At 43.7% G+C, this 19,954-nt stretch overlaps 2 protein-coding genes and 1 non-coding gene across 7 annotated transcripts; 2 read left to right on the plus strand and 1 right to left on the minus strand.

Moving 5' to 3' along the window:
- Positions 1-3,592: 3,592 nt before the first annotated feature.
- On the plus strand, positions 3,593-10,756 carry LOC111956385 (large ribosomal subunit protein uL18). Of its 5 annotated transcripts, XM_023976852.2 has the most exons (10): positions 3,617-3,697; positions 4,394-4,706; positions 5,791-5,918; positions 7,157-7,226; positions 8,202-8,317; positions 8,420-8,554; positions 9,198-9,400; positions 9,761-9,938; positions 10,259-10,347; positions 10,619-10,756. In XM_023976852.2, the coding sequence occupies exons 3-10, from the start codon at positions 5,916-5,918 to the stop codon at positions 10,719-10,721; spliced, it is 897 nt and encodes a 298-aa protein (XP_023832620.1). In that variant the 5' UTR covers positions 3,617-3,697; positions 4,394-4,706; positions 5,791-5,915; the 3' UTR covers positions 10,722-10,756. The 5 variants fall into 5 exon arrangements, with proteins under 5 accessions (XP_070292917.1, XP_023832620.1, XP_023832618.1 ...); XM_070436816.1 differs by lacking the exon at positions 7,157-7,226 and having other exon boundaries at positions 3,593-3,697; XM_023976850.1 differs by lacking the exons at positions 3,617-3,697; positions 4,394-4,706 and having other exon boundaries at positions 5,735-5,918; positions 7,116-7,226.
- On the plus strand, positions 9,443-9,566 carry LOC111957326 (small nucleolar RNA SNORA26). Its single transcript, XR_002876369.1, has one exon. It is a non-coding gene; the product is annotated as a small nucleolar RNA SNORA26 (small nucleolar RNA).
- Positions 10,757-10,998: 242 nt separating the features above from the next.
- LOC111956384 (divergent protein kinase domain 1A-like) lies at positions 10,999-19,391 on the minus strand. The gene is made up of 5 exons (XM_023976849.2): positions 19,052-19,391; positions 14,520-14,654; positions 14,057-14,164; positions 13,518-13,694; positions 10,999-13,300 (listed from the first exon to the last, which is right to left on the minus strand). Exons 1-5 carry the CDS (start codon positions 19,103-19,105, stop codon positions 12,488-12,490), a joined length of 1,287 nt encoding a protein of 428 aa, XP_023832617.1. The 5' UTR covers positions 19,106-19,391; the 3' UTR covers positions 10,999-12,487.
- Between the last annotated feature and the right edge of the window lie 563 nt (positions 19,392-19,954).

Genomic DNA, 19,954 nt, shown 5'->3' on the forward strand with positions numbered 1-19,954 from the left:
ATCTGTGACCAACAGATGCATATCTGTATTCCCAGTCGGCACTCAGCCAAGGATCATGTAGAGTGAATATTATGTAGGCCTACCTGGTACATTCAGCCCCGGTCTCCACTACGCATTCAACGCCATTGGCACCATTGCTGCTGCTATATACTCTTCTGTTCTGTGTGGCACTCACAATTTGAAAGCGCTTTGAGAGGATATTATTTTCTCTCATAGAATGCGACGAGCTGACCTATTGAATAGATAAACAATTATACTATGGGATTGTCGGWTTTCGCTGTTGCTTTCTCGTGACGTTGACTGAGGAAAATTAAACGTGGGCAACAATGTTTCATTAGATAATTTAAAAATCGCATAACCAAAGATACTGGGTCTCAGCTCTGCCTGGCTCTCATTTGGATCATAGGTACCGGGACCCGGCCCACTTTATAAATTATCAATCAATCCAATGTATTCATAGAGCCCTTTTTACAACAGCAGTTGTCACAAAGTGCTTATACAGAAACTGAGCCTAAAACCCCAGATGTAGAGGCACATTGGGTAGGAAAAAGCCGGGTGGAGATTATAACAGTACATGGCCATAGAGGCCAGATCGTTCTTCAAGATGTTCAAACGTTTATAGATGACCAGCAGGGTCAAATAACAATCACAGTGGTTGTAGAGGGTGCAAGAGGTCAGCACCTCGGGAGTTAATGTCAGTTGGCTTTACATAGCGTTCAGAGGTCGAGACAGCATGTGCGGGGGGGAGGGTCTGGTGAACAGGTCAGGGTTGCATGGCGCAGGCAGAACAGCAGAAACTGGGTCAGCAGCACAACCAGGTGGACTAGGGACAGCCAGTTGTTGTCATGCCAGGTAGTCTTGAGGCATGGTCCTAGGGCTCCGGTCCTCCAGGAGGGGGGGAGTGAGAGAGAGAGAGAGTGAGTGAGAGTGAGAGAGAATTTGAGGGAGCATGTCTAAGATCACACAGGACACCAGATAAGACAGGAGAATTACACCAGATATAACAGACTAACCCTACCCCCCATCCCATAGACTATTGCAGCAAAGATATAGGAGACTGAGACAGGGGGGGGGGGGGGGGGGGTCGGGGGACACTGTGGCCCCGTCCAAAGTTACCCCCGGACAGGGACAACCAGGCAGGATATAACCCCACTCACTTTGGCAAAGCACAGCCCCCGCACCACTAAAGGGATATCAACAGGCCACTAACTTAATACCGAGACAAGGCCGAGTATATCCCACGAATATCTCCCCACCGGACAAGGCCGAGGACAGGAAGGATGGAAGAGCACAAGCAGGCCAGTGACTTACTCTCCGTGATTATCACCCATAGTAAATACAGCCAGTGGTGCTAGTCAGGGTTGGGTAAATGTAATCCGTTACAGTTAGTAGTTACCTGTCCAAAAAACTCTGTAGCATAATCTGATTACTTTCAGTTACTTTTATATTATGTTCACTTTAAGGAGCATTAGAAGACAAAAAAGGATCCATCAAATGCATTTAGTGTGCCATCAGTGGTCTCTGACTTGTGTTCAGACTTGTTCAAGTGGAAAAAACTTAAACATGCTCCTTTTTTTCAATGCTGAATTGAATGTCATTGAGAAAACAGAAAGGTGTCCTTGTATTATTTCACAAACATCCTTTCTGAATTTAAAAGTAGGCCTAATCCAAGAAGTAATCTAGTTTTTCAAAAGTAGCTGTAATCTGATTAAAATAGTTTTGCTGGTAATCTTACAGTAAAAAAATGTTTTTAACTGATTACATGTAACCAGTTACTCACCAACACTCAAATAAAATACAATTGTATTTGTCGCATACTTCGTAAACAACAGGTGTAGACTAACATTGAAATGCTTACTTACGGGCCCTTCCCAACAATGCAGAGAGAAAGAAAATAGAGAAATAATAGAAAAAGAATAACACAAAGAATAAATACACAATGAGTAATGATAACTTGGCTATATACATGGTGTATCAGTACCAAGTTGATGTGCGGGAGTATGCGGTAATTGAGGTAGATATGTACATATAGGTAAGAGCAAAGTGACTAGGCAACAGGATAGATAATAAACAGTAGCAGCAGCGTATGTGATAAGTCAAAAGAGTTGGCCAATGCCAATGCAGATAGTCTGGGTAGCTATTTGGTTAACTATTTAGCAGTCTTATGGCTTGAGGGTAGCTGTTCATGGTCCTGTTGGTTCCAGACTTGGTGCATCGGTACCTCTTTCCATGTGGTAGCAGAGAGAACAGTCCATGACTTGGGTGGCTGGAGTCTTTGACAATTTAGGGCCTTCCTCTGACATGTCAGTGAAGACACTTGCCAGCTGGTCAACACATGTTCTGAGTACACATCCTGGTAATCAGTCTGGTCCCGTGGCCTTGTGAATGTGAACCTTTTTAAAGGTCTTACTCACACCGGCAACGGAGAGCGAGATCACACAGTTGTCCGCAACAGCTGGCGCTCTCATGCATGGTTCAGTGTTGCTTGCCTAAAATGCAGCATAGAAAGCATTCAGCTTGTCTGGTAAGCTTGCATCACTKGGCAGTTTGTGGCTGGGTTTCCCTTTGTAGTCCGTGATAGTTTGCAAGCCCTGCCACATACGACGAGCGTCAGAGCCGACATAGTAGGATTCGATCTTATTCCTGTCTCGACGCTTTGCCTGTTTGATGACTCGTTGTAGGTCAATGCAAGATTTCTTATAAGCGTCCGGATTAGTGTCCCGCTCCTTGAAAGCGGCAGCTCTAGCCTTTAGCTCAGTGCGGATGTTGCCTGTAATCCATGGCTTCTGGTTGGGATATGTACGTATGGTCACTGTGGGGATGACTTCGTTGATGCACTTATTAATGACGCCGGTGACTGATATGATAAAATCTTCAATGCCATCGGAATAATCCCGGAACATATTCTAATCCATGTCCTTGTTTGTCTACGACTTCAAGAGACATAGAATATTACAGTTCTTCAGGTCCCGTTGATATTATAGTCTCGAACGGAGCTCGTCCAGTTTGTTCTCTTGTGACTGTATGTTCGGCAACAGAATGGAGGGTAGAGGCGGCTTATTTACWCGCTAACGTAGTCTCGTTAGGATGCCGGCTCATCTGCCTCTCTTGCGCCATCGCTTCCTCTTTCGAGTCCMGGGGATTAGTGCCTGGTCCGAGTAAGCAGAACGTCTATAGCTGCCAACTCGTTGAAGTAGAAATGCTCATCCAAATCGAGGTTGGTGATCACTTTTCTGATGACCAGAAGCTGTTTTCAGTCATAGGAAATGATGGCAGAGACATTACGTAAAATACAAAGGCGAACGCTGCACACTGCTTCTCATGATCCCAGGTGATTTTATTATAACAAGTGTGCAGCTTTTTCCTTTTTATTTTTCATGAATTCACCTACAGCTCCTGTAAAAAAGGCCGCCGTGCTCCTCTCCTCTCTACTTAACTTCCCCTCACAGTCCCTTCAGTTTTCAGTTTTCAGAAGTCCTGTTAGCTTGGCTGCTCAGCCTACCTAWGTTATCCCTCACGCATCATAGCCCTGCCATTCCCAACCAATYAGAGCGCTTGGAAATGTGCATCTGGACACTGCACCCTCCCACTCAGGTCAGAGTGTTATCGTCATCCGAAGGGAGAAGACACAAGTTTCTGAGGACATTTTGTTGTCGGCAGTAACACAAATGTCTGAATGTTGCGCRTRCATCGAAATGTAAGTTGCAGGGTGGTTTATTGGGGGTTTTACATGCTGTGTAATAATAGGTMATTACCACCAATTAMTTCCTGTTACTTTGATAGCTTTCAGAAATATGTTCTACTGTATGGCTGTTACTATTCTTCAATGTTAGAGTTGCCAATACTGATTTGCTTATTGTTTATCGGATGTAGTATTATTCCGTACTCCCATAAGTGTTATTGCATTGGTTGCACAAGAAGTTTTGCCGAAAGGATTTAATTGATGTATTGGTAAACATAGTATTTTGCATGCACACGCTAACACAGTGTTTTCCATAGTGGCCTTTATTAAGGTGTTTTATTACGCTGTCATGGGGAGCTTCAGAGTCATCCCAGACAGTTCTTGGAGCTTGCTCATGCGCAGAGTATTTTACGACTCGGTGGCGCCAGGGCAGATCTGATAAGGTCTCAGTCTGGCAGATTCTCACACAAAGCTGGAGAGAAAGTTTGACAAAGGGTCAAGATTTATGTCACCCTAAGTAATTGTCTTCTCTTTCTCTCTAAGAGGTGACTGTTTATGTTTATATTGGTGCTGTGTTTATAGCCCTTTATAGACATGTTGTAAGTGTAATGCCATTTGCCATTTATTCATGTACATATATGCATATTGTAAAGTTATAACCCTTAACCTTAACTAATACTGCTTAAATGTATTCATATCTTTGTCTTATAGAGCCACAACAAAAAGATTCCAAGTCATTCGGATGACCAAAATCATATGAACATCTTCAAATGGAAACAGCTGTGTCTGCGAGTGTGAGGTGGTGACTACCAAGAGTACAGTGATGGGCCTCAACATCATGTTCTAACAGGACAGCACTATAGAGGACAGAAYCAAACCAATCAGTTATAAGTATAGAGCGGGTGAGGGCGTGGTCCTTCTAGCCGGATTTAGAGACCAACAGTTTTTCACGTGGTCCGTCCTTTCTCCGGGTTTGGCGACCAATAGTTTTTACAACTCCAGCCCCTGCAAAAAGTACCTGGATGTATGTTCTTCAGCTTTTTTATTTTTGTATTTGACTAGGCATGCCAGTTAAGAACACAATCTTATTTACAATGACACAATGGAGACRTTATGTAAAAAAAAGAAAAGTTACCATCAGCATAAAAAAAGCACAAAATAGCAGAACTGGTCAAGAGCCCGTAAAATGGCTGCTATCCACTGCAGCGCCATCTGGTGCGAGGGTATACAAATAAAGAGCTAGTTTTACCAGACACTGTTTGAAATGTTCATGTAGAAGTACAAGAACGCTTTGCTTACTGTGAATTTGTTTTGAGTGTAGTTTAAAAGGGTGGTCATTTTATTTCCTGTGTTGTGTGTATAGTGGCTTTGCATTCATTATGGTGAAGTTAATAATTGAGAGAGCAAAATAGGTTATTCTTGCAAAAGACTCACTTTTTGCAACCTTGCTTGCACAGGTAGGAGAGACATCAGAGACTGTAATATTCTACCCTCTGCCCAGGCTTTTATCTGGGGGCCGAGGCTAGTAGTCTCCCTAGTCCCCAGGCAGACAGGTTGCCTCCCACATGAACAATGTTCTGTTGCCCTATACAGCTGCGTTTAGACAAAGAATATCTATATATTGACAAGATAGCCAAGTGACTGCTCTAATGGAAATACATGTTCTCAATGATTGAAGGGAGGAGAGAGCAGGTGGGACCACTCTAGCCAATGAGAGGGCAGATAAACGTGTGAACAACAGGCACAATTAAGTTGTTTTTCTAAAAGTTGCAGGAATGCCCCGTGCATCATCCACCTATAAAAGTACATTTGTAACAGCCTAAGCATTATTATCACATCAGGGCGGGATGAACGAGTGACGAATTTTCAGGCAAGGGCGGTCCATTTAAAACCCATTCCTTCCTCCCTCGCCCTGCATACTCGTCAGACGCCATGTAACGTCATCAGAAGTGTCCACTTAATTTGAGGATTGAGGGAATAGGGTGTGTCTTTTGGAATGCATTTGGAATGCATTAGGTCTGGGAATGCATTTGGAATGCATTAGGTCTGGGATTTCCCGAGACTACGATGAATAAAATAATATTCATACAATTTTTTCTCCCATCCAGTAGGTGGCGTGCTTTACCGTTTCTATTCATAGAAAGCGGTATCCTGTCTGCGACGTCAGCATATTTGACCAACTCTGCAGCTACTTGGGAAGACTTTCAACTGAGAAGTTGGAAAAATCGCAAAAATGGTCAGTATTTTGTCATCATATGTTGACAATCCAAAACATGTTCTGCGTATACTTGTAATATGCATTGTCATGTTGGATAGACGTTTCTTTGGAAATGGATGAGGGTGGATTTGTGCAGCATACTTTGGCCGGTCAGCTGTATGTTAGTTGCAGGCTAGGTTCCAGCGTGGCGATATGGCGCTCAAAGGCCTACCTCAACATTTCCAATTTCATAAAAACATGCTTGTTGTAGATGTCAGCCTAAATGCTGTGTTTAGATGGTACGAGGTAGACGGCAAACCAGATGTCATTGTTTTCAACGAGAACACGATGGTAAATGCCGTCAGCCTCGGTGAACGGGACTAAAATATTTCAACTTTTGCCTTAGCGTTGTTTTCTGCCTGATTTGTACTGTGTACTGAAATCACCATAGTAATGCATACCGTCGTGCTGGCTTACTTTGCCCTCAACCAAAAAAGAAATGGAACAAGAAAAAAAGTTTCTGCCGAGGTGCACTTTGAAGATRTTACAAACTGTCCACACTTTTTGCAAGCAAAACTAGTAATGCATAGAAAGCCACACTAGCCCATAGTAGAATAGTCTATATTTTTACCTAGTGGGCGTGTTGTGTTCTCAGATAAATGATTTACAGACGCATTCAAGTTATGAGTGCCATAGGGAGGGAAACATGTATTCGTACAAGCAGTCAATGCACATTATTCGTTACTGTCTCAGTTTTAATTACGTTTGTTAAGATGGTTATCCCCGTTTTCCATTCCTAATTAATGTATTTTTCCCCCCAAAATCAAATAACCGCGCGAGCTGTACCATGTTAAACCCGGAAGTTTTGKCGGCAGCATGTTAAATACATTATGCGTAGCAATTTGCAGTGATTGCATAGGGGAGAGTGGCGCTAAACTTAACACGGGTCAATTGTAGACCAACTTAGGGTAAAACGCCACCCTACCCAGTCATTTTGGAGTTACATAAATTGTGATGAGACGGATTACATTTTTTTGTTGAGCAAGAGTAGTGGCATCCAGGGAAAGTGTTAGGGAGGGAAGGTGACATTAACTGGTTTCTGTGAGAAGCACAGGCGTGTTATCCTCGGTGGCGTTTGGCCTACATTATATTCATTGTGCTTATGCACTTTATTTAGGGCCCAGACTGCAGAAATATGTATTACATGTTAGCTGACACGCCTGACCCATTCGACAGAAGTCTGCAATGGCAGCAGTCTCACCTCTTTCTTTCTACAGGGCTTCGTGAAAGTCGTTAAAAGTAAGGCCTACTTCAAGAGATACCAGGTGAAATTCAGGAGAAGGCGAGGTACATTTTTCTTGATATGTAATGCACATTCACGCACCCTTTATATCATATTTTCGCCAACTTCTGGATGCGATTCAAACTCATAAAAGACACACCACACCCTATTTGTCGTTGGTACAAATTATTAGCCAAGCAAGGGAAGTTTGCAACGTAAGCCCCTCAGCCCTAGTTTTTAATGGAGTTTGCGAGTGTACAATTATGTACACTTCGGGCCTGAAACGCCCCATAATTCAATTCGCAATGATTGTACATCCGCTAAGAAATGTCCGGGCGAAACGTAAAACCTCAACATGGAGTCAACATACACGTGTAAGTAAAAACGAAAGTTAGAAATTGGGCTACTCATGCACAAACACGTCTCGTAAAAGTAACAATGTTTTTGTTGGGTTAGCTTTTGGAAATTGTAGAAATAAAACATTTTCCTTCAGAAGTTCCAGCTAGGCAGGCTAATGTTAGTTAGCTAATTAATTTGCTAGCTATCATACAGTAGGTGTATATTAATAACGATATAGTTAATATAAGTAGACATGTAATCATAATTGACCGTAGCGCATATAAAGCACCCATAAGCAACCGGTAGCTCAAAACACAATTGGCGGGGGATGAATTTCTGGGCAAGGGTGGCCATTTAAAAGTCACTTGCCCTGAGGGGAGACGGTGTGTCTGTTAAGTGTTTGGAATGCAGCCACTGACTGAGGAGAATAAACCATTTTTTATTTTTATGACAAATGTTGGCATRCTAACCAGTTGTGTGAATTTGTGATAAATTCACTGCTTCTTGATGATGATTCCAAGATCTCTGAGCAAATTGTAGTTGGTCCTTCATTTGCGACGGCTGATGTTTTTTTGTTCTTTCAAGACGGGGCTGAGAGAAGCGAGATGAATGAACTACTAGAAGTGCTGAAGATAAACAGTCAAGTGATTGGCTAATTCTGGCATACTAGCCAGTTGTGTGTTTGTGATTGTCTTTGACAGAGGGGAAGACTGACTACTTTGCCCGTAAGCGCCTGGTCATACAAGACAAGAACAAGTACAACACTCCCAAGTACAGGATGATCGTGAGGTTCTCCAACAGAGATATCTGCTGTCAGGTGAGTGCATTGTGCAGGCTTTTGTCCCTGCCCAGCTCTAAGAATCTTGATTAAAACAWTTTTACCACATCCAGACCCTCACCACTTCTATCTCTGTTTCAGATCGCTTACGCCAAGATTGAGGGTGACCAGATTGTCAGTGCCGCCTACTCCCATGAACTGCCAAAGTACGGCATCACAGTGGGACTGACAAACTACGCTGCAGCCTACTGCACAGGCCTACTGCTGGCACGCAGGGTAAGGGAAACACACACACACCCTAATGCATGCTTACACACACATACTGTATGCATACACACACCTCACGCTCATACACATAGAGGAATGCATAGCTACATGCGCATACCATTGTGCAATCCCATACAGATACACATACAATAGGGTGCACCCTCGTGCAAAAATGTTCTCGCTTTTTTTATTTCTCTGTTTTCATGAGGAAGCTGGTTGACGTCGCTGTAATTATACTGGAATGACTTCACCCTGAGTAAAGCTGTTTGTCAGGGTGTTGATGGCACCTGTGTAGCCATTCATCTGCACTGGCAMATTAATTGTTGATTAAAAAAGTATTAAAACCTGACACCGCATCCTGTACCAGTATCATTACGCTAACAAGGGAAGACAGACCTGTGTGTACAGTTTTCTGAAGCTTATAATTTTCTCTAATATACTTTTTATAAAAAATGTGCGGTGACCTATGACGCTGGTATGGGGATATTCTTGACCTGCTTTTAGTCGTGTGGCCTCCGTCTCAGTGAATGCAATTAATTTCACTATAGCAAGCTTTCTAATCATTTGAGGATATACATTTGCAACCGAGATTGYGGCGAAATGTTAGACTGCATTTCTCTAATGAAACATCGTTCTTTCTCTCGCTCCTCAGCTGCTGAACAAGTTTGGCATGGACCAGGTGTACGAGGGCCAGGTGGAGGTGACGGGAGATGAGTTCAACGTGGAGAGTATAGACGGCCAGCCGGGGGCCTTCACGTGTTTTCTAGACGCCGGGCTCGCCAGGACTTCGACGGGCAACAAAGTGTTCGGAGCACTAAAGGGCGCCGTTGACGGTGGCCTCTCAATTCCTCACAGGTTAGTTGAGTGCAGGTTAAAGCTGAATATGGATCCCCTTTTTTGCCCATCTTGGACTTGAAATGTCCTATATGACCAACACAGAGGGGTAAAGTATTATAGTTCTCTCATAAACCTGTAGTGAAGGCTGAACACCTCACTGCGGATCCTGTCGGGAGATACAAAATGTGTCCACGTCTCTTCTCATGCACTTCATCGGAAAATGTTTGCCCAAGACTAGACTATCAATTCTGTAATAAGACATTGTCTTTTTGTCATTTTAAAATGTGATTATGGAAAACTTGTTTTTAATTTGACTATTCAAAGTCACTGTACACTAAATCGACCAAAGTAATCGGTGTGGTACCTCTCTTTCCTCAGCACGAAACGTTTCCCAGGCTACGACATGGAGAGCAAAGAGTTCAACGCAGAGATGCATCGCAAACACATCATGGGCATGAACGTGTCGGACTACATGAGCTACCTGATGGAGGAGGACGAAGACGCCTACAAGAAACAGTTCTCCCGCTTCATAAAGAACGGAGTCACTCCAGACACGGTAAGGCCGTTTTACACAGCCCACTGAATCAGACATTAGTGACGGAAAGCCTGTACTCCTGATCCTGTAATGGGAGAGTATCAGTTGGTTTGGCAACTCCTATTTAAATTCGCTGCTTCTTGATGATGATTCCAAGATCTCTGAGCAAATTGTAGTTGGTCCTTCATTTGCGACGGCTGATGTTTTTTTGTTCTTTCAAGACGGGGCTGAGAGAAGCGAGATGAATGGCCAGATAATGCCGAGGGGCTGTTTGTTGGTTTTCTGTGACCCTTGTCCTGAACTGTTTACCTTACCTCTGTCTAAACAATGTGTTCTTTCAGGTAGAGCAGATGTACAAGAAAGCACACGCCACCATTAGAGAGAACCCAGTCCACGAAAAGAAACCCAAAAAAGACGTCAAGAAGAAGAGGTGGGTTTGGTACACAGTTGCTGGCTTTACACTTGGGAACATTTGCATATTGTGCGTTGGGGTAGTGCTTCTTTATGATGATACAAAGTATGCTGAGCAAAATGTAGTTGGTCCTTCATTTGCAACAGCTGATGTCCATTGTCCTTTCAAGACGGGGCTGAGAGAAGCGACTGTATATTGTAGATCCACTGGTAGCGTCAACTTTGAGCTATCGGTCTATAATCTCATTCGCTGTGCTGATGGTTAATGGGGGTATTGTTTTCTGTCGCAGGTGGAACCGCGCCAAACTCTCGTTGGCACAGAGAAAGGACCGCGTCGCCCAGAAAAAGGCCAGCTTTCTACGAGCACAGGAAGCAGAGGCGGCGGACGGTTAGACGGACCACTGGCTTAATAAATGTATTGCAAATGACTTTGTTTCACCGTCACTTTGCTCCCTGCGGAAGCACTGTCCTGGCAGTTTGCGAGAATGGCTTCCTGTATACTGCAGTTTCTATATTTGAGGGAAATTCTCGTGTGATTGAATGAGTTGATTTAGCAGGTTCTCCCACACATGCCGTTTTTAACATCCTTTACTAAGCTAGGCATATTTTTTTCACACACTGCACAGACAGTCAGGTTAATCTACTTTCAACTCGACTGAGACCACAGGGGTGAGTGGTATGTGGTTTTTATTGTGCAAAATCATGCTGGTTCAAACTTCAAGGTAAACATGGAAACATACATCTACATTGCAATTCATCCCTCAAAACCGAAGGCCACAGCTGCATTTAACTCCTTCAGAATCCACATTAGACTGGGTTTCCTTTTCAAAATATGTACAGTGTGACTAAGTTTGAGCTTGAAAGAATGTAGAAACAGMAAGTCAAATGCAGTTCATGTACACTACCTCCTTAAGTGGTAGATAACAAGTCTGGTGTTTTCAGCATGATCTCTAGCTTGTACAGAATATGGCATGTTTGAGAAATGTACATGGTACACAAACTGGCTCTTGTCAGAGGGCTTTGAGGAGCCTTTAATTATTAGTCCAGTTGATGCCGCACTGCTATATGCCAATACAAATCATCAAGTGAGGAAGGGTGGTGAAATGTCCAGCAAAGTGGATGACTCCATGGGGTGCAGCCCAGTATCTTACCTCCTGAAGTATACACTCATTTCACTACTTCCCATGAATCTAAAAACAATGGATCGGTCAAGGTATGGACTAAATGGTAATACTGGTCATTTCAAATCATGGCAGGAAAGATTATTGGGACAAAGCCATAGACTTCTATACGGTTAGATATATTGGTCACATTGTCTTCAYGTAATGTACAAGTACTTAATACTATCACCTCAAAATGTTCCATAAGCTCCTTCATAAACAGCAAGTATCTACAGTTTCCCAGCATCCTGAATTGTAGTAGTCCATTCTTCCAACGACTCATGCCTAGATTAAATCGGATCAAGCGATAGCCGACACCCGCATAGCTAATGTTTGGGCGGTGTCTGAGGTGGAGCTGTCAAATCGGTGAGAGGCTGCTTTTGATTGTCATGAAGCCACTCGCTTTAGAAGTTCAGAACGGGAAATAATGAAGCTCAAATTGAAAATCATTCATCAGCCTAATCGAGGTGTAGACTACATCTCACATTAGTGTTCGAAGTTGTACAACGTATCTTAAAGGAAAAAATATCTCCAGCACCACACCAACATCAAAATGTGAAAATGGCACGTTTGTTAAGTAGTTTAAAAAAAGGGGGGAAGATTTCCATTGACAACCAATTAGTAGGCAATGCCTACTCATAATTGGTTAAAATCACACGGTGCACACCGATGATGTCACTGGGAACACTCATCTTCCTCTGTTTACTACAAAACAAAGTAGTGAAAAAATAGCTTTTCTGAAGGGAGTTCCAGTAATTTCCTTTCAAATAGGTATAATGCCAGGAGCAACTTGTGGATTTGACAGCTCTAATGCGGTTACACCGCCAAAACAACTGCTATGCTGCATGAAACGGGTGGTAGATAAAACAATATAGTAYGTCTTGAATGAACGATCCACCAAAGTGGTTGAGTTTTTAGAAATCATTTCCCCAAAGGCTCCTCTTCCTAAGCCACTGTGTCAGTAGCAGACTTGTCAATTACGTCTCAATTCTTTGAGCATCATGAGTCTTTAGTATGGGAGATCTGTCTCCACAGCAGAGCTTTGAGGTTGTTCAGGATGAGCGAGTGTTCCATGTCCATCTGGCCCGCTGAGCCCCTGAGGGCCATGCAGGCATACAGCTGCCTCTCTAGCTCCTCCCTCAGCGCCGTTGGCGCTCCCCTCAGGAGGTAGTCCCTCAGCGCCCTGCACGCCTTGGCCAGGTTGGGCTGGGTCACCTCCTCTCTGCATCGTTTCTGAGCCACGTCGCATGATGTCCGGCAGTCCGCCCCCAACAAGCAGTCGTCGTCCTTCTCGCAGTGCAGCGCGCGCATGGTTCGCCTGAACGCGTCCTCGGAGACGATGGCCCTCGGGTCGGTGAGGCGGAGGTCGTGGCGGTCCGTGTAGCCGAAGTGGCCGGCGCTCAGGTCGCACATGAGGAAGCTGCCGTAGTTGCCGTGGAAGATGTCCTCCACCAGCTCCAGGAGGCCCATGGAGATCTTGGCTTTGCGGGGCCACGAGGGGGTGAACCACTGGTCCATGCTGCGTCGGGCCCCACTGGGGACCCAGGCCTCCAGGGGCCAGGGGAGGCTGACACCGTAAAGGGGGCCATAGGGTACCCTCTCGGTCACGTACAGGTCTCCACAGAAGCCCATCAGACGAGGGGTGTGGCCCCGTTCCTGGAGGAGCAGGCCCAGCAGCACCTCGTCCAACTGGAGAAGAGCCCAGGCCGAACGGGCCTCTGGGAGCGAGACGTGGCCGTCCTTGTTGCCGTCGGCGACGCTGAGTATTTGGGTCACCAGGCTGGCCAGATTAGCTTGCTCGCCCAGTTTTGACTGGAGATGGGAGTAAGTGGAGAGAAAGGGGGAGGAAAGACAAGAGAGGTTTAACTGGTATCCTCTATAAACTATGCAGATTTCAGTAAAAATGTTGATGCAATAAATAACCAAAGCCTCAATGGACTTCGGTGGAGACAAAAACCCATGTCAAAACGGTATGCTGATTATGTGCGACAGCATCTGCTGAAGTCAAACGCGGCAATAGTTCCAAGACCTTGAGGTGATTGAAGACCATCTCGCGGAACTTCTCCACAGACGTTCCGCGGGTGGGTTTGTCGAAGACTGCAGCCTCTCTCCGGGGCTCCGGCTCCTCTCCCAGCTCATAGTGCAGCACCTCCCCCACCTGGCAGCGGATCACCCCGTCCACGTCACCCCAGCCACCTGTGTACACCTGAGAGCCCCAGGCGAGGGGGACAACCAGAGAGTGGCATTACATTATTTATACACCTACAGTCGATAAGAAGAACCGATGGTACTGGATTATTATTCTGAACTGACGGTGCATGGAAATACTGTAGTGAACTTCTACTGAAGACACCACACCCTTCAATAAAACCATTGGCCACATACAGGAACTTGCTGAAGTGCCTTCTTGAGTCAACATTAGGGCTGTAGGTCCAGGTCCTAGGAGGATGCACTGATCTAAGGTTGGTTTTACTGATCCTGGACCTGTACTTGGTACAGACCAAGACAACTTGTACAGTACAGTAACCCCTGCAGCTCAGAGGTAGGGTGCACAGTCTGTTACCACACCTGGTTGTTGGGGCTGGTAGAGAGGCACCTGCCCAGGTAGAGGGTGTCTTTGTCACAAAGGCTGCTGCAGGCCGAGCCGTCAATGATGCCTCTCCTGTATTTGTCACACTGGGGGAGCAGTGGACATGGGTTGGTGTTAGTCTCTCTCTCTCCATTGCTTTACTCTACAACAGTACACCAGATTTTACAAAGTGAGATCTAGAGAGGGCGGACCACTTGTGAAGATGGGTGAGATGCTATGGGTGATGCTCTATAGCAGTGCTACCACCACCACTACCGCCCCACCCACCCCCCCACACAGTGTTGTCATACCAATCTGGCCCCACTGCCTGTTCAAAGCACTCCTCCCGTCTTTCCCGTACCCCCTACCGACTGTCTATCAATAAAGACAGCAAAATATGTAAGAGAAGACGACAACAAAAACGAAGTGGATCATGGATATGACCGATGTGTCCGTACTCACTATGGCGTTCTTGCACTCATGTCCTCGGCAGAGCTCGGTGTAGTTGGAGTACTGGACGTAGATCACCCAGCCTCCGACAAACACTGTCAGCCAGGTGAGGAACAGGTATTTGACCCGCACAAAGGAGATGCGAGCCTACAGGGGTCAAACAGAGCAAACCGGGTTAGTTGGTTGCTTTATTCTTCACCTTCCCTTTAAAAATGCATAAGCATGCACCAATGCATCAATGAGTAGAGCATTAAGTGCACAATGTTTAACCACCATGTTCAATCTACCACATCGTGTTGTAAAATAGTGTGCCGAGTCCCCTACCCTACACAGTAAACATCATTCCATCTAATTCTAAAGTGCAGTTGTCAGTAAGCGTTCGATTTTCAATGTATCCGAAACTGCGGCTTTTTCATCAATGGCGTGAGGTATTCTGTTAGGATTCTGGACTTTTAACGGGACACATTCACATGCATCTACAAACAAATGGAGTGAGAGAACAAACCCCTATTTTGCCATGACAGTGAAAAATGAGGCCAGCCTGGTCAATGGCGGTATACTAATTAGCGCTTCCTAATCAACAGTCATGTGACCAACAACAGACAACCAGCGGTACTGTAGTTTCCACGGTGACAGTGGGGTCACATAATCAAGCTATTGATCTCATACACCACAGTGGCCCGTTGAGACTAAACAACAAGAGTTATGGGGTTAAGTGTTGGTTTGTTCTTAATGTAACAAGACTCTTGACATGGTTCTAAATCAATTGAGTTACGACCTAGGCTATAGGCTGTCACAGGCCTCATATCACATGACAAGATAACGAACGGCCTGTGTGCAGTCGGCAGATGCTTACGTTCCAATGTCCATACTAGCATACTACCTAGAATGCATGCCTAATCAGGGATTGATGCCAGGGATCAGAGATTGACTGCCCCACTGCCCTGCCAATAAATTGTATTATACTATGTGTGGATATTAAACCAGAATCAGAGTATGTCTGAAAGGTAAACTGTGACCAATAAGATACTTGTGAGGGGAAAGGGACAAATCACCTTTGATTTTCTCTGACTAAGTATTTCTAATCAGGACTCTATGATCAAGCCTGGAGCGGTGTTGTTTTGGGATGAGAAGAATAAGCTTGAACCATGAGGGAGTTATGGCTTAAAGGGGTTAGAGAGAGAGGGGCCTCCAGGGGTAGGACCAAGTCACTGTTGGTCGAGTCACAAGCCAGGCCTCATTCTACAGTGAGCAGTAAAATATTTTTCTAACAACAACATCTCTTCAGGAGGATGTAATGTTAGAGAACATTCAGATTGAAATGTTGTGTAAAACAGATAGGATTGTCTGTCAGAAAGAACAAAAAAATCATATGAAGCGATTGAATTATATCTGCTCTACTTGTTCTATTTCTATCTGCAAATGTAATCATGTCTGCTCTACTTGTTCTAGTTCTATCTGCAATGTTCAGAACATTTCACATCACTGAATACATCCCAGGCTGTTTTTCAGATGGTAGAACAACTATTGAGTACAGCAAAACATGGGAACAGAATACAGTTAGAGATGGGGGGGGATAATCGAAACAGTTACATATTGGGATATTATTTAACAATATATCATATCGTTTTGACAATATTGGAATATTCTTTTTGCACCAAATGCCAGTATTTTCCCTTCTAGTTTCCCTTGCTAGTTCTCCATTTTCTTTTTAAAAAAGGGAGCCAATTTGTTTTCATGACTTTTATTTCCATGACTAATCAAAACTTGTTTTCTCAGGCTCTCTCATCCCTTTGTAGTAGACATATGGTGAGCAATATGTTTGGAACATTGAATCGCAATAAAATCACAGTACTGAATCGCAACACATATAGAATCGTGAGAATTGCAATAGATATCCTATCGGCACCTAAGTATGGTTATAATATCGTATCATGAGGTCCCTGGCAATTCCAAGCTCTAAATACAATCATGTGCTATTGAATGCCCTCAACATACTGCAACAGAAAGTCCTCTAAAATGTATTCTGTGGTTTGAATAAGTTACATATTATATAAGTCTATTACATATTTACCAAAACATTGGGCTCCCAAGTGGCGCAGCAGTCTAAGGCACTGCATCTCACTACAGACACCCTGGTTCGATTCCAGGCTGTATCACAACCGACCGTGATTGGGAGTCCCATAGGGCGGCGCACAATTGGCCCAGCGTTGTCCGGGTTTGGTAGGTAGTCATTGTAAATAAGAATTTGTTCCTAACTGACTTGCCTAGTTAAATAGGAGGTTAAATTAAAACAAATGATAATAATAAGCAAAGCAAGCATGTCAGACATTGAGAGCAATGTCGACATTACCATAGTGATGGATTGGGAACCATAGTAATAGGCTGTGCATCACTGGCCAGAGTGAACAAGCAACTATGTCACATCCAAGCTAAATATTATTTTTACATTCTATCCAACCCAAAACAGACAGACACACTAACAGCGCGTGTTCTGTACATCAGTGCATATGGTCCGTCTCGCCCTCTTCCCACTAAGCCTCTTATGGTATAGGGCTAGGTTCCCCATACATACATATATTTTTAAAAATTCATTGTTGGGCATAAAAAACTAAAAACACCAGGAAATCAGCTCCRAGTGATTTTAATTGAGGAAATCTGTACAAGTATTCCAACGCATAATAGAGAGACATGAGATAGTATACAATTGTAAGCAAGGTTTGAAATTACTACGTTTTAGACAGATATTATATCCGTTTGGGCTTCTACGTTCCGGCTCCCCGACCATCCGCTTAAGAAAAAGGCTGAATCTACACTAAACAAAAATATAAACTGAAATAAAAGATACCATAAATGTTCCATACGCACAAAAAGCTAATTTCTCTCAAAATGTTCCACAAATTTGTTTACATCCCTGTTACTGAGAATTTATCCTTTGCCAAGATAATATATCCACCTGACAGGTGTGGCATATCAAGAAGCTGATTAACAGCATGATCATTACACAGGTGAACCTTGTGCTGGGGAAAATAAAAGGTCACTCTAAAATGTGCAGTTTTGTCACAACACAATACCACAGATGTCTCATGTTTTAAGGGTGTGTGCAATTGGCATGCTGACTGTAGGAATGTCCACCAGAGCTGTTGCCACAGAATTTAATGTTAATTTCTCTGCCACGTTGTTTTAGAGATTTTGGCAGTATGTCAAACTGGCCTCACAACCGCAGACCACGTGTATGGCGTTGTGAGGGTGAGCGGTTTGCTGACGTCAATGTTGTTGTTGTTAACGGAGTTGTTAACGGAGTGCCCCAAGGTGGCGGTGGGGTTATGGTATGGGCAGACATAAGCTACGGACAACGAACACAATTTAATTTTATCGATGGCAATTTCAATGCACAGAGATACCGTGACGAGATCCTGAGGCCCATTACCATGCCATTCATCCAACGCCATCACCTCATGTTTTAGCATGATAATGCCCCATGTCGCAAGGAACTGTACACAATTCCTGGAAGCTGAAAATGTTCCAGTTCTTCCATGGCCTGCATACTCACCAGACATGTCACCCATTGGRGGTGTTTGGGATGCTATGGATCGACTTGTACGACAGCGCGTTCCTGTTCCCTCCAATATCCAGAAACTTCGCACAGCCATTCAAGAGTGAGACAACATTCCCCAGGCCACAATCAACAGCCAAATCAACTCTATGCGAAGGAGATGTGTCGCGCTGCATGAGGCAAATGGTGGTCACACCAGATACTGACTAGTTTTCTGATTCACCCCCCTACCTATTTTTTAAGGCATCTGTGACCAACAGATGCATTACTTTATTGACAGTCATGTGAAATCGATAKWTTAGGGCCTAATGAATTTATTTCAATTGACTGATTTCCTTCTATGAACTGTAACTCAGCAAAGTCTTTTAAACTGTTGCATGTTGAGTTTATATTTTTGTTCAGTTTTGTTGATGATCCCTGGTATAGGGGAATTTCAGGCCCCCCAGTGCCCAATACTCTTGGTTCAGCCTTATTATCCAGCACAGCAGATCATTCCTGCTGTGGCACTGGATAAACAAACTGTTGCAGCTGCAGAATTACATATGCCACTGGTGGCCTCAGGCAAGGACAAAGGTGGTAGCCCAAATGAATTTGAGTACATTCAATAAGAGTGTATTAAGCTATATGCAATAAAGTGTAGCCTAGTGCCCTAGTCCCATAACATAATAATAGGCCTAATTTATTTCTGCCAGTTCTTAGGGGTAGGCAGACTATTTTTCCAAACCAAATTGACGCACCTCATGGTAGCATCAACCATTTCAGCATGCAAGAATATGCATCGCAGCCAAATGTTTTCTACCTCCATGAACTGCTGTGTAGGCTACTATTAAATGAACATTTTAGCCCCATCAGAATTTTAAGAGTCTGCACGACAAAATGCATACACTAGCTACAACAATCAATGACAGTAACAACACGGTGTCAATCTTATTGACCGCAAGCTCTGTCAATATAAAATGTGTAAAACGCTTTAGAATAGCACTGTTACCTGGAAAAAGAATGATTTCTTTATCCAGGCCCGTGGAAACAGACCTCTCGCCATCACAAAAATAGATCATCTCAATACGTGGAACTGCGAAAGAGAATCCAAATAAATGGAGTGAAGCTGGAGTTCATGAAGAGACTGTCCGTGTTCGTAGGCTACACAATTTTCAGTTTCCAATGCGTTCGAAACACATTCTAGATTTCACAAAAAATATTCTAACATCGAAATTCTTAGTTCTCCATTTGTGTAGATAACCTACAGCCAAAGACCGGCTCTTTACGCAGTTCACGGGTCGGGCAGCGCTGCTGTCTTGCTCGTGCAGCTGACTAGTATTCTGCCAGCAGCACAATGGATGACGTCACGCTCATAATGTAATGAGAAAACCTTCAAAATAAAACTACACATTTCAAAATATTGCAAAATGGATAACTCATTCAAAAGACATTGCATTTTAATCAATGGCCAGCAAGGAAAGGCAATTAGTAATTTAGGGAAACAAATTAAAAATATGGTTTTAAAAAACATTTTTAACCAACAATGAAAAAACACTATCGTTGATGCTGGTATGTTGAGAATATTGGGCTGCAGAGAACTTTTCTACCGTTCTCAGAAAAAAGTGGGGTGAAAAATACTCAGTAGGGTCTCTACTAACCAAATATGTGTAGTTTTGGAGGGGGGACTGTGCCATACATATCCTGTAATAAACTGTACATGGGATACATATTGGCTTGTAGAGAGAACTTTTCTAAGTTTTGCAGACTCAACTGAGTAATCCAATAACATGCATTTGTGTATTTCTTTAAATGTAGTCTACACAATAGCTTTCAACATACGAGTATGTGTGTGTAAAGTTTCAAAATAAATGKTGTGAATAAAACAATATAAAAAAGAAAATGTTATTATTCA

Source organism: Salvelinus sp. IW2-2015, linkage group LG32 (assembly GCF_002910315.2).
Source record: "Salvelinus sp. IW2-2015 linkage group LG32, ASM291031v2, whole genome shotgun sequence".
Taxonomy (NCBI): Eukaryota; Metazoa; Chordata; class Actinopteri; order Salmoniformes; family Salmonidae; genus Salvelinus; species Salvelinus sp. IW2-2015.

Excerpts from the sequence above, each read along its gene's own strand:
- LOC111956384 (XM_023976849.2), bottom strand. The coding sequence starts at position 19,105 with ATGGCGAGAGGTCTGTTTCCACGGGCCTGGATAAAGAAATCATTCTTT. Across the intron at positions 14,165-14,519 it reads ATGAGTGCAAGAACGCCATA|TGTGACAAATACAGGAGAGG; the intron begins GTGAGTACGGAC and ends CTGCTCCCCCAG. Across the intron at positions 13,695-14,056 it reads CTACCAGCCCCAACAACCAG|GTGTACACAGGTGGCTGGGG; the intron begins GTGTGGTAACAG and ends TGGGGCTCTCAG.
- LOC111956385 (XM_023976850.1), top strand. The coding sequence starts at position 5,750 with ATGAATAAAATAATATTCATACAATTTTTTCTCCCATCCAGTAGGTGG. Across the intron at positions 5,919-7,115 it reads TTGGAAAAATCGCAAAAATG|AAGTCTGCAATGGCAGCAGT; the intron begins GTCAGTATTTTG and ends CCCATTCGACAG. Across the intron at positions 8,555-9,197 it reads GCCTACTGCTGGCACGCAGG|CTGCTGAACAAGTTTGGCAT; the intron begins GTAAGGGAAACA and ends CTCGCTCCTCAG.